Raw genomic sequence first — 13,765 nt, 5'->3', positions numbered from 1 at the left:
TACACAATCGTATGCATAAAGACACACCAAAAGAGCCCGGCTTTCAGTACTTTGATTTAATCCCAGCGTCTTAGATCACACTCCTGTACGGGTGACCCAAAAAGACGTTACCCTTAGATGTGTTATTTAAGGCTAATTGCTCACAAACAAAACTAACTGCATTTAAAAGTTGTAGTACTATGCTATATTACGTAATAACTCTTCAGAAAATAAGCGTATGGCATCAGAGAGAATTCGTATATCATGTGTAATTTCGAGTCGTTGATAATTATATATATACGGATGTTACTTTAAGTACTAGCAGGGATGTTTTCGTATGCCTTTCCATTTTAAAAACATCTTTAAAAGTACCGGTATATTTGAAAGTAAACGCAAACAATTTCCAAGTTTTCTACAATCTTGTTTCAATAGAATTCGGTCAACGTATTCATCACAATGTCAGGGTTGGTAAAAACTGTGACACTGTTACATATAAGATGCTCACCAGATGAAACTGGCTTGAAGTGCTTGCAGCATGTGCACATGTAAATGCGCAATAAACCCATTTAGCTGTTCTTTGTTTACCGTGATATATTGTTTAATTTATTTGAGTGGAGCCATGCTGAGTCTGTGGTTGGTTGCATTGTTTGTTGGACCTGCATTAGGACTAACGGTAAAAGACCTTTATCCGTTTGGAGACCAAGCCGGAGATACTGCCATGGAAAAAAATGACGATGGAAGTTCGCCAGAGATATTCATATCAACTCTTTTCCCTTTTTTTAATCACCAACATTCCACATTAATTGTAAGTAGAAAACAAATAACTATTTTATTGGTGAATATGACTTTGTGCCAAAAAGGGGGGGGGGGGGGGGCAGAGTATGGTATTTATCGTTTTTACCAACTAAGAGATAAATAAGTAATCTAAGGATAAAACGCAGTTATAGACACCAATAACAGTAAAATAAAATATTTTTTTCTGTTTAAAATACCATTATTTAATATTAGATTATCAGTTTCTTAAACGAATATTTGTTAATAAGGACACTATTTTTCTCGCAAATAAACCAAAAATCGACCAAATGGATTTATTACCAAACAATTCACTGAGGTCATATTTTATCAGTTTCTGTGATCTAAAATCAATCATTGATATGTTATCGTTATATTTTTTCCTTATACACAGGTAAACACAAACGGAGTTATTTCTTTTCTACAACCTGTAGGAACATTCACCCCAAATCCATTTCCTATTGCGAATGATGCGAGGATGATAGCTCCATTTTGGGCTGACATTAATACAAACCTGGGTGGGACAGTGTGGTACAGGGAAAGTATAAGTGAGGAACTGCTAGACAGGACCACAGACGAAGTCAGAGCTTACTTTCCCGATTTTTTTAAGTTTAGAGCATCATGGGTATTTATTGCCACGTGGGACCACGTGGCATTTTTCGGATGCTCTAATGAAGGATGTTTAAAGGTATGGTACTAAAAAATAAGTGTTATAAAGCTAATAATTCATAATGATTTTAAAATTCCATTATAATTTGTTCACACTTTTTCTTTGAAAGACTAATACGTTTCAAGCAGTCTTGATAACAAACGGCCAGCATTCCTTCACAATATACAACTATGAAGACATACAGTGGACAACAGGAACAGCAAGTGGAGGAAACAGTACCACTGGGTTAGGGGGAACCCCCGCTCAGGTATTCTCTTTATACTTTTGTTTAATCCAGTCCCTACATTTCATTATTCCTACTCTGTATTGTTATTACAAACATATTTTTTTCGAGTTACCAATTGAAAGCAGAGCGTAAACTTACGATACCCACACAAAATAAATAGTTTTGTCTGTATTTTATAAGTATACAAAAATACTTGGTACCGGGAATAAAGTCAAATGCGAATAGGAAATCAATCGTTTTGAGTTTAATCAACTCGAATTTTAATGAGCGATAATATAGTATAAAAACTATCAAAATATCACTCTCCAAAGGCTTCATTAATTTTATGAAACTAAACATGTATTTGGGTGTTTAAAATGAAACATTCAGTCTGACAATATGTTATTGAATAATTGTTTTTAAAACAATCATTTTCTAAACTAGAGTGAAATGTGAAATGAAACAGGTTATGCAACGTGACATGAATATGTTTTCAAAATAACAAACCTTATAAATACATTTTGATTGAGAAGTTGCGCCCTAAGATTTCAATGTGAAATCTGTAAGAGAATGTTTCTATGTATGTTTTATAATAGAAATCATTCGAAGAGTTTTCTCAATTTGTTAGCCAGGGGATTTATGGCAAACACTTCTTAATAATTTATCCTAGAATTCACATATATATATATATCTAAACACAAAATAACGTAAACAAGCATTCTGAGAGTATTGCATAAGCAATACACGTCCCCTACCGGTAACCCCTTTGATTAAGAATGACAATAGTTTGAGACCCTGTATATTAATTTAAATATCCCCTATCATAAATGTAGTAATTGTAAAGTATGAAATTATTAAAAATGATTATAATTAACAGCAAACAATCTCAGAAATCCATTAAAAAAAGTACATATTTGAAGCAAAGCAAACACAGAAGTCTTATATAAATAGTGCCTGTTTGGGAGGGTAACAGTTGAAATTGACACCCCGAGAAAACCATTGTCAACCGACGCGAAGCGGAGGTTGACAATGGTTTTCGAGGGGTGTCAATTTCAACTGTTATCCTCCCAAACAGGCACTATTTATTTTGTTATACTGAATGTCTTTTTTAAAATTTTTAAGAAAATTTTACTGCTTTTATATAGGAATAACGTGAATTCTACAGCGAACCGTACGCGCATATTTTTCGCGCATGTAACATTTTTTAATGTTACCCGTTGCCAAGTGCGTTGCTAACGCTGAGGGTAATAGTAAATATTATTAACTGCGTCTTAACCAATCAGATTTCAGTATTTAACATGAAAGTATAACAAAGTATATTATTCAACAGCCCAAACCCGATAACGAACCCGATTGTAATAATAATAATGATAAAACCCTGCCGTTAAAATTTACACAATACTTGACACCATTTTACAGAACTTATTTGTTTGTTATTAGAAATGATAAATGTAATAAAACAAATAATGCACGATATTATTTATTATTTTACTGACCTCATAATGTCCTCGTTCACACCGAGCCCGATAACGAACTTTCTGGAAATTGTGTTGACTAGACGCTACAAAAGTATAAACTTGGTCTGCTGTTTGATATTTTGAAGCTGCTCAGTAAGTTTCACATCATTCGTCAAACGCATGCAGAAAAAAACAACGGAAAACTGAAGTGGGACAGACAGACGGACGGACGGACGGACAGACGGACGGACGGACAGACGGACGGACAGACAGACGGACTGACGGACGCAGTGGAAAGCTATAGTCCCCTGCGGTGAAACCGGTAGGGGACTAATAAAGTTAGGATTGTTGTAGTTTTATTACATACCTTATATGTCAATCTGACATTTAAATCTTGTCGGACATATTTTGAATAACAAATAAAATTTTACGAGTCAGGTTTTCACATTTAGGAAGGAGTTTTTTTCTGGTTTTCGAATTGTCAAACGTAAATTTAATTAATCGTTCATTAAATCAAGATAAAAGGAAATTAAAATAGTATATTTTTCTTTCTTTTTTATTATCATACAACTTGGCATAGAAAAAGTAATCAATGTTTAGAATCTTACAAGGACTATATTTTTGGCGTAATATTGGCGTAGGAAAATATCACACGTTTCGCAATTCAGAATTGGTGCAGATAAATGAGTCTGTTTAAAGTTAGCATTTTAAAAACAATAACATTAATGTTGGATTTTTTTTTGCAAATGTGAACTGATGATATAATACTTGGGTTTCAGAATATGTTTTTAAAATATGATTTGGCTAGCAAATTACATTTTTATAAGCTTTTTGAAGCCCCTATTCTATACATTGATTTTTGTGAAAAATCACTAACATCAGTTTTTCTCTCTTATCAAATGGTCAATATATTAGCTTTTCTGTCAATTTATATCTTTATATAAAGTCCTCATAATACATAAACATCAGAAATATTTTATTATTGGAAGCACAAAAAAACAATCAAAATTTCTTCAAAATTTAAGAAAATTAGAGGAAATGTGGACTAAGCAATAACAAATTTTAGTTTAAATATTTCCAATCTAGTAGTATATGCTGATTGACATTCTGATATTCTATAATTTTTTTGAAGAATAGAATCTTCAAATCTTAAACAAATGTCTACAGAACTACAAAGAGCTACACTTATTTTTATCATCCTTTACGTTGAGGAAAAAGTTAGTGACCTTGACCTGATCTTTATGCGAAAACAAAAAGGTCAAATTTGATTAAACTGATAGAATCATTTGGTAATATGATCCGTTTGACTGTGTTAAAATGTCATGAATTTCTTATTATAAGAAGTATGTTTGATAACGAGAAGACTCCTTCCTTAATTCTAAAATTTGATTTGATTAGGTAAAATAATCAAAGTACTGAGAGTACTAAAAGACGGGGTCTTGAAAGTTTGAATTTGTAATTGTTCTGGATTTCTTCGAATATGCTTCCAAAATTTATGAGTTTGAATTACATGTTACAATCTATGTTAATTCGGCTTTTTTGTAATTGTCTGATACTTTGTCTAAATTTTACTCAATCCCAGCCTTCATAATTGTAGGAAATTGACACAACGGTATATCATGTAAAACAAGCATTCTGAGAGTATTGCATAAGCAATACACTTCCCCTACTGGTTTGTGGAAATTGTGAAAACAATGCATTGTTATGCAGAATATCGAACCCGAACATTCAAAAATTGGAATACAAAGAATTAATGTTCTCGAAAATATGTCAACCAGACGTTACAAAAGTGTAAACTTGATCTGTAGTTTGACATTTTGAAGCTGTTCAGCAAATTTCTTATTATTCCTCAAACGCATAAAGAAAAAAAGTGTGGAAAACTGTAGTGGGACAGACAGACGGACGGACAGACAGACGGACTGATGGACGCAGAGGAAAGCTATAGTCCCCTCCGGTGAAAACCGGTACGGGACTAATAAGACCCCAAGGAAAATTTTTAATAATTACTACTAACCGGGAAAATCAAATAACTATCAAAGTAGATCATTGGGAGTTGATTTTAATCAACTCTCCTATGCAGTCACTCTGGCAAACCGAACGTGAAACAGTATTTGGACCTAAGCACAAATCATCGTCGCTGACAAGTCTTAGTTCTTGAATATAATAGAAAAATTCGACCTAATGTATGCTGAAGCATTGTTTTTCAAGGAAACGTATCTATAAACACTTTGAAAATAGTAAGATTTTATATAATATGAACAATTTTGATATTTATGTAGTCTCATGTATTCCTACGCCAGAGTTTAATATAGTCTCATTCAGCCAAAAGTTCGACTGTCTCCGTAAATCTCCGACGAACAGAGAGGCTCTCTTGCTTGTCGGAGATTAACAGAGACAGCAGCTGAGCGACTGGTTGAACGAGACTGGAGTTCAATATCAATAGTGCTTGGATCCATACAATTTTTAGAATTGTTTCGATTACTAATACATAGTTTGATATCTATCTTTAAATATTACACAACATGATTCATACTGGCACTGTACCAGTTATCGGCTAAAATTTAACGTTTTCTTTTCGTAATTCCTTATTTCTTGATATTTTTTGGATAAAACTTGACATACTTTAAAAAAGTGAAATCCTTATTTATCAATCTGTTAGTTTATATCTATATTTAGAACCAAAAAGATCTTGTGTTGTGCTTTTTAGCACGCCCCGAATTTGCCGAGTTGTTAGATTTACTGTACCAGTTATCGGCTGCGTGATAATAACATCATGATAAAATCCGTGTTCATGTTGATTTTATACTCTGCCAAATGTAGTTTGAATTATGCCCCGTGTGGGGTCAGACTAAAGTAGTCGGGGTCATGATACATTATAAACAAAACTCATAAAATTATTCGTTTATCATCATACGGTAATGCAGCAAATCGTAGACTATTCAATACATAATTGTGCAATCAGGCGTTCAATTGCGCTACGAATCTCTCGGAAATTAGTGAATTCCTTTTGTTTATAATGTTAAATGTATTGATATTATATGTCAAATCAGAGAAGGGATATAATATAACGTATCACAAAGAGGTAATATTCTATTTTTAACTTATTACGTCACTTCCCCCACTGCTGAAAGTGCAAAGATGTAAAATCAGCGGTAAACATTGATCGTTTAAGCTCATGTATAAAGCATATTCAAGAAAGTTTTCAAGCAAACTTACTTTTCTTTATTAAAAAAAGACGACTGAATTAAAAAATCTTGGATTGTCGCGTGCTATAAACCCGAACTCTCAGATTAGCCGATAACTGGTCTTAGCCGATAACTGGTACAGTACCAGTATGGGGTTTCTCTAAATTCTTGTCTGAAAAGTCTAATTAAAATTCATATTATAAAAAGTGCGTAATTTAAATACAGACTAGAAACTAATTGCCACGCAAGATAAGTTGATTTTAAAATAAATGATAATCGATAAAATCAACTCCCGTCAGTACTTCAGTACTTTGATTTTAATCATTAGATTTATTCAATTTTGTGATCCAAGGGAAAATCCACAAGTCGGACGGTATCCGTAATAAAAGTTTTATGAAAACCCCGAAAACTCTAAAACTGCTGAATTAAGGTACTTCACAACACCGAGACTTATACTTTTTAAGACACTACGTGGGGCTTTTGTTTATGTTTACTGAATGAAATTTTTGAAAATATCATTTTTTATCTAAAATTGCACATTTTTTCGCCTATTTGACATATATCCTTCTTATCAATCATGCTTTCTATCATAATCAAGTAATTTTCTGCTGATTTGAAAAACTATTTCAAGGTGTAGTGAGGCACCTTAACAAACAAAGTGAGCTTTTGTATATCTCATGTAATGGTAATGTAATGCATTACTTCAAGAAAATTAAGTAATGGTAATGGTAATTTAATGCCCTAATTCATGAAGTAATGGTAAGGCCAAAAAAAATATATGTGTGTTTCCTATTTCATCAAATTTTTAAATAGGGTAGGTAGGTCGGCTTTTTTTTTAATGAGCTTTGAAGTTTTCCCCTTTCCTAGAATATGGTTTTTCTATACATTAAGAAAATGTATTTTACAGGTGGAGCAATTTTGGATAGTGACAACTTAAATCTAAGATTAATTTGAAATGTATACAAAGATTTTATTTCAGGTAAATAAAAAACATAAATATGACAGCCACTATAGATTAACAGAGATTAATACTCATTACCACAAATATATTGTATATAGTAGTTATTAGTTCTGTTTTCCTGGTCAACTGACATAACAATAGACATTAATATCGTAACTGTATGTGTTGAATTCAGAAACAGAGGAAATTCTGGTTGATCAGACGAGAGCCTTAGAATTCAATCTTTCAATATTTTTTTTTTAAATGAATATTTACTGAATGGCTTAAGACTAATTTTAAAAATTTCATTTGCAATGGAAATGCAGCATTTTAAAATCATATTTATAATGTGAATGATTGTTGCTATATAGTCCAGTCATTCTAGCCAAAATATGACCAAACCTCAAACTATTTTCTTTTTCATTTCATCCTAGCCCCCATACTAACATGAAAAAATAAATGGTAGCTCCATAACACAATTTGTCTGCATCGATTTTGTATTTGATTATCGGTAGAACTTGGCACTATCGGCGTTCCATAGGTTTTTTTTTCGTCAGCAACTCCTGGCAATAAGAATAAAATTCCCTTTTTACGGGACTATTAATGTATGTAATGTATATACTGTAGTCCAAATATAAAAAACAGAGCTGTTTTGTATGTGATTTCTGGTTTAGAAACCTTGGCAAACCGAAATGAGCTCATTTCTGCCGCGTACTACATTTTGACGTTTCCCGTGTATCTACGCCTTTTAAAAACATCCAAAATACCTTGCATGGTAGCGTTAACTCTTAAGAATGTTAAATACGTATACAACTTTTATATATAAGTTTTATATTAACTTACCAGAATGAAGAGGATGGAACCTAGATGCGTCGTCTGCAGTTGACCATTACGAGTTGTCTCCCATATCGTCATTCTTAATCTACGGGCGCCATATCTTTCCATAATATTTGAAGTAAAATCTAGATTTTTGGGGGGCCAAAATTGACGACTTTCCCCTATTTTGATTTTTCTCGATTTTTGATATGTTTTTTATACGTTATATTTCTCACGAATTCCACAAAAAACATTTCTGTTGCAATTAGTTTGAGGTATAACCATAGAATGACTGGACTAATAGGCCTATTTAAAGACTTACGATGTCGGCAGTCTCCACACCAACAGAAATTTAAAAAAATTTGCCTCTGCTTTTTTCATGTACATCTTTATATTAATTTATTATCACATCACTGCACTAAGAAACTAGTTATTGCATTGATAATTTAGCTAAACTAACCAAGGATAACTTTCAATCATGCTGTTAATCTACATTTAGAAATCTTAAAAAAGCTTTGATAAATGGTGGTTTCTATTGAATTGTTTCAAGCGTTTTTTGAACTCTTATTTCTAAAGACTCTATAATTAAACCAATTACGGTTGGTAATCTGGATTTGGAATAAAAAGTGTTAGGGTCGGCGCATAAAAAATAGGGTTGGTCGGGAAACTGGAAACACACACATATTTTTTTTGCCTAATGTAATGCATTATTTTACAATGTAATTCACCCCAAGCCTGATTCCAACTAAGCCGGAAAACATGAACATTAACATTTAACTTGGTTCTTCAATCGATAATATTGTATATATCATATGATGTATAGATCTTCCAAAATGTATAATCTATTATAGATTATGCTTACAATGCATTGTTTAAAATTTTAATTCAGTTTAATTAACTAAAAAGTCAACGAACGAGAAGGCAAATTCAGACTTGTTTTTATTTTCTTTGTACAAAATTCCTTTAGAGACGAACAGCAGTCATACCGCTAGTAGACTGGAAGCCAATGAAACACCTATTTAATTTGTAAAACATTCAGGGGCGTAGCTTCCATTGTGGCAATGAGTCAACTGCCTCACTAAGATTTTTTTTTTTTACCATCAATGGGATTTTTCCTCCCGAATAGTAGAAATTTTATTCTACAGCAATGCTATTATGTTGGCCGACTTTTGACTTTTATCCCAATTTGCATGTAATATTCCGCATTTTACTCCCCATGCCTGTTGGTTCAGTCTTATGTGAGAGAGCTTTCTCTGCAATGAGACGCTTGAAACATTGGGGAAGGTCAACAATGACCGAAGACCATCTGGTTGGCCTTGCCTTTCTTTTTGTTCATGTGCACCGAATGGTCTCAGTTGACAATATTCTCACAAAATTTGCCAACTCCAAAAAACGCCGAATCGGCCCATTAAATTTTTGAAGTAAAACAACGATTAAAATAAAAACGATCATTCATCTAAAATATGTTAGAAGTTTTATTTTATCAAATACTGTCGTATACACATTTTTGAATTAAAAAAATTAAAAAATTAAGTACAGGACAATCGTGTTCTCAATTTTTGAATTTCTTATAATTCAAAAATTTGTATAAGACATTACTGTGAATAGATGCTGGTCTGAAATGTAAAATAACAAAATTTTTGATCGGACAATGGTTTTTTTCACATTATAAAACTCCCAAATTCATTTTTCGTAGGGAGGCTTCGTCCCCTGAACCCCCCGGCCCCCAGACCCCCTGCCGCAATAAATTTGCCTCACTAGAATATTATCTCAAGCTACGCCCCTGCATCTGTGTATAACCCGTCCCGATTTAACTTCGGCTTGAGCATGAATCGAAGATTGGTAGTATTCAGGTCAAAGATTGTCAAAATAAAATTCACAATTCTTCAAAATTGGCACATTGCATTAATTTCGATTCCACCATCAACCTCTTCTATTGATTAATGAGCTCGTACACCAACTGAATCGTCAACGGCGCTGTGCATTCAGTTACGTAACTCATTCCACATTTGAACCCGAGCAAGTATATTTTGATCAATAAAACTATTGTTTATTTTCTATATAGAACTTTGTTTATTCACAGAGGACTTAAAAGATTTAATGCGTGTTTTTATGATATATATTTACTGAAATGCATGAAAACTTTCTGCACTATTTTCTTACGCGTAGACTCAATGTGTTCTACGCGTGCCTTCCGGTTTGAGAATTCGGCTGACAGTAAACCGATAGACGGGGTCACGTGACCCCGTCTAAAAATATATTTCCTCTTAAATAAAATGCATTACGTTGCCATTACAGCAGTTAGTACGGATGTCTTAAATTAGGTGTATATATTTTTATTTTTGCTGTACTCCAAACTAATAATTTTATGAACTATATTTGAATGTTTTGACTTATCATATATGCACGCATTGCATGATTCTTATGTAAACATATACCTAAAGGTTGGATTTAATGCTGGCGATGGAAATGTTTTCTTCACCGTAAACGCTTCACGCAGCCCTGATATCATAAATGTGGATGTGGATTCAAACGTGGAAACACCCGGGAAGTTCGCGTTTAGGATTGATGCAAGTGATATCAGTGATGGAGGATGTAATACAGAGGGTATATATCAATTGATAAACAATCACAGGTCATTACAAAATATTCAAACATTCTTTTATCAATCAGTTTTCTCTCTATTTACAAGTTTGTTGGTTAAAGCTGCTTGATCCGATTTTATATCAAATTTTATGCACGCGTTTAAACGATGGCTATGCTTAGTAAATGTATAATAATATACATTGCAGTAGTTTTACCCGTCAATTATGCAAAATTTCAATGAAGAAAAATACGTACAAAATTTGCTAACAAAAACAAACTACATTAAAAGGTACCGCGTTATTTCGCCTCATGTTAAATTTCACCCCTGACGACGAGACGGGTATGGTTGTATTACGAATTTGACATCGTTGTAAATAAAGGTCGAAATGATCAGACAAATTACAAATCAACATGTGTACGTTTTGTTCGCTAATATTTCTAAAGTCTGCTTTCTTTACAATCGATGCATAGCAAGCGGGTTGAATAACCCCAATCATTCGGGGGACGAAACCAAGCGGTTTTCTTTTCTAAACATTCCCGTGATGCATTTTGGTTTGTTTTTTCGTTTGCCCAAAGAGAAATTATTTTTATTTACTTTGAATATTTCTAACTTTGAAAGGAGACTGATTCTGCTGGTGTAAATAGGAGAAAGTCAATAACTTTCTAAGATAAATGATTTGTATGAAAAAAAATTGATACTGTAATTACAAAAAAATCGGACCAAGCAGCTTTAATGTTTATGTACAACAACAAAATATGTAGGTTTTTTTTATCAAGGTATTTTAGAAATGCATTTGTTTTTGCACATTTTCGAATTTCTTTCTTACATTGGACCCACTATATAATGCACGATAATTGGGCATTGCTGAGCGATAAGATTTATTAGCGCTGAGACGAAAACTGCGCAGGCAATTTTTTTTGTCTATACACTGTGACTCAGCGTTAAATAATTTCTCATGCAATTCATATTATAATATACTTAATAACTTGTACTGGTTTCAACTTTTTGAGCATTATGGACAGGCATCAATTCTTAATTTGTATAAAAATGCATTTTAAAACTAATATCAGGCAATCGACTTTAATTCTTTAGTACTACATGTACAATGTCTAACGAATTTTTTCTGAACAAATACGGCCCGTACGATGCATCTAAAACCGATTAGATAAACTCAATACGTATATATTCATGCGATACTTTTGACCCAAAGTTTTAACAATCATTTTTCATTGTTGTATACAGGGTTTTCGATACCGCTCATTTCATTTATCAATCAACTTTAAAATTTTCAACATATTCTTACTTCAGTTCAATTTTAAATATTATTATGATATTATTATAGACATAATCCGGCTGTTTTAACACAATACCCGACACGCCTTCCCACGCTCATTCCGGTACATGTATATGTTTCGAAAAAAAAATTTATCTTACTTACAATGACCAATGATTTTTTCATATGTTATGTGAAGAAATGTTCAAAATCGTAATAAAACCCTTTTTTATGTATATATATATATATATATATATATATATATATATATATATATATATATATATATATATATATATATATATATAGTGTATAATATATATTGTATAATAGTGATGGTTTTAGGATTAACCTATATTCTGTTGATTTTTTAAGGAAAAATGACAATCGTTCCACGATATGGACCAATGTTGGGAGGCCAGTATTTGATCATCAGTGGTCCATGTATAGAACAAAATGCTATAATTAAGGTGTCGTTCTCTGGATCACCTCAAAAGAAATGCGAGAGAAAATCAGAATTCGCTTTCGCCTGCATCACACCTTTGTTTAGTCACACTGGGGATACCCCTGTAAAAGTTGAAATCGAGAACCTAGAGGGGGACAACCGTACATTTCAAGGTCTTTACACGGTTTGTAAGTAGCCTACCTGTCTTCTTCATTACATTCACCATGCATATTGGTGGGCTTTTCAAAGAATAAGTTCAAAACGTATAAACTTTTTACCAAATATAACAACCGAAAAACTGGCCTCTCTTTAGAGATATAATTATCAAGCAAACAAAAATGAATTTTGTGGGATTACGCAAAAAGTCAATGCGCATGTTATCTTGAACTCAACAGATTTTGATTTTATCAAGACCTCCCAAATAATTTTGTTTGACACCGGTCTAAGATTGGGAAGAGAGTTATTTTTTGGTCTTTTATGGCTATACATGTACATGTATTTTTAACTGGACGGGGGTGTTTGGGTTTTTTTGTAATGTATTCAGATAAGGTTCTTTAATTTTAATTTTAATTTATTTTTTGGTTTGCTCTTAACGAATTTAACTTGGATAAACGATCAACTATGTATGACCTTCATGCCTTTACGACTGTTATCTTAGTTTCACGCGTACGTTTTTATGAATCTCAAGCTAAATAATATGAAAATAGAAAAACCAACAAAGAACATTTTTGAATTCATATAAAACATCAAACAAATTAATATAAACACTTTTTTGTTCACAACGAAAAGAGATTTTAGTTCATCCTGAAGAGCATCTTTAAAACGTTTACTCTGTATTTCAGTAAATCCTGCCAACAGTAAGCATCGAGTCTACAGACAAAACGCACCTGATTGGTTCTCAGGACGACAAAATATATCCTGGGACCCGGATGTTCCAGAATTACAAGAAGACAATTTTGTTGATATACATCTATTTTTCCTTATGGTAAAATTGTGAAATATTAGTAAAAAGTAATGCATGAATAATATTTTAATATATCTACATGTCTTAAAGCAAAAACAATGAAATAAGACGCTTTAGTAGTAAACCTACTACATTCGATGATTTTTTTTTAGGCATGGCCATTTCTATTCTTATAATTAAGCAACTGTGTGTGTATCCTGATCGGTCGCTTAACAGTTATCTCTTTTTGCTAATTATTCCTGACAGGACATTTTTTCCTCTCAGGTTTGTTTTTTGTATGGGGGGGGGGGGGGGGGGGAGGTGGCATGGGCAGTTCGGGTGAAATGTTATTTCTACTGAAAATATAATTCTGTCATATTTGCCTTTAACTGGCATTCCTTGCATTACTTTTTTGTTTGAAAAAAAAATTATATTTATTGTCAACAATGCAATCGTCGTAAAATGAAACTGCT

The 13,765-nt window shown here is 32.7% G+C and overlaps 1 protein-coding gene across 2 annotated transcripts in view; it reads left to right on the top strand.

Annotated features, from left to right (window-relative positions):
• Positions 1-463: 463 nt before the first annotated feature.
• The window catches only part of LOC105331984 (sushi domain-containing protein 2), an 18,240-nt gene continuing 4,938 nt past the window's right edge, over positions 464-13,765 (top strand). The window contains exons 1-6 of one of the 2 annotated variants that reach the window (XM_034448090.2): positions 464-784; positions 1,166-1,459; positions 1,551-1,688; positions 10,489-10,651; positions 12,280-12,537; positions 13,192-13,334. In XM_034448090.2, the coding sequence (XP_034303981.2) occupies positions 515-784; positions 1,166-1,459; positions 1,551-1,688; positions 10,489-10,651; positions 12,280-12,537; positions 13,192-13,334 (1,266 nt within the window). In that variant the 5' untranslated portion in view covers positions 464-514. The other variant, XM_066075158.1, reaches the window with a different exon arrangement.

Source organism: Magallana gigas, chromosome 2, assembly GCF_963853765.1.
Source record: "Magallana gigas chromosome 2, xbMagGiga1.1, whole genome shotgun sequence".
Taxonomy (NCBI): domain Eukaryota; kingdom Metazoa; phylum Mollusca; class Bivalvia; order Ostreida; family Ostreidae; genus Magallana; species Magallana gigas.
Note: the sequence above shows the minus strand (reverse complement) of the source record. Positions and strands in the feature narration are given on the sequence as shown.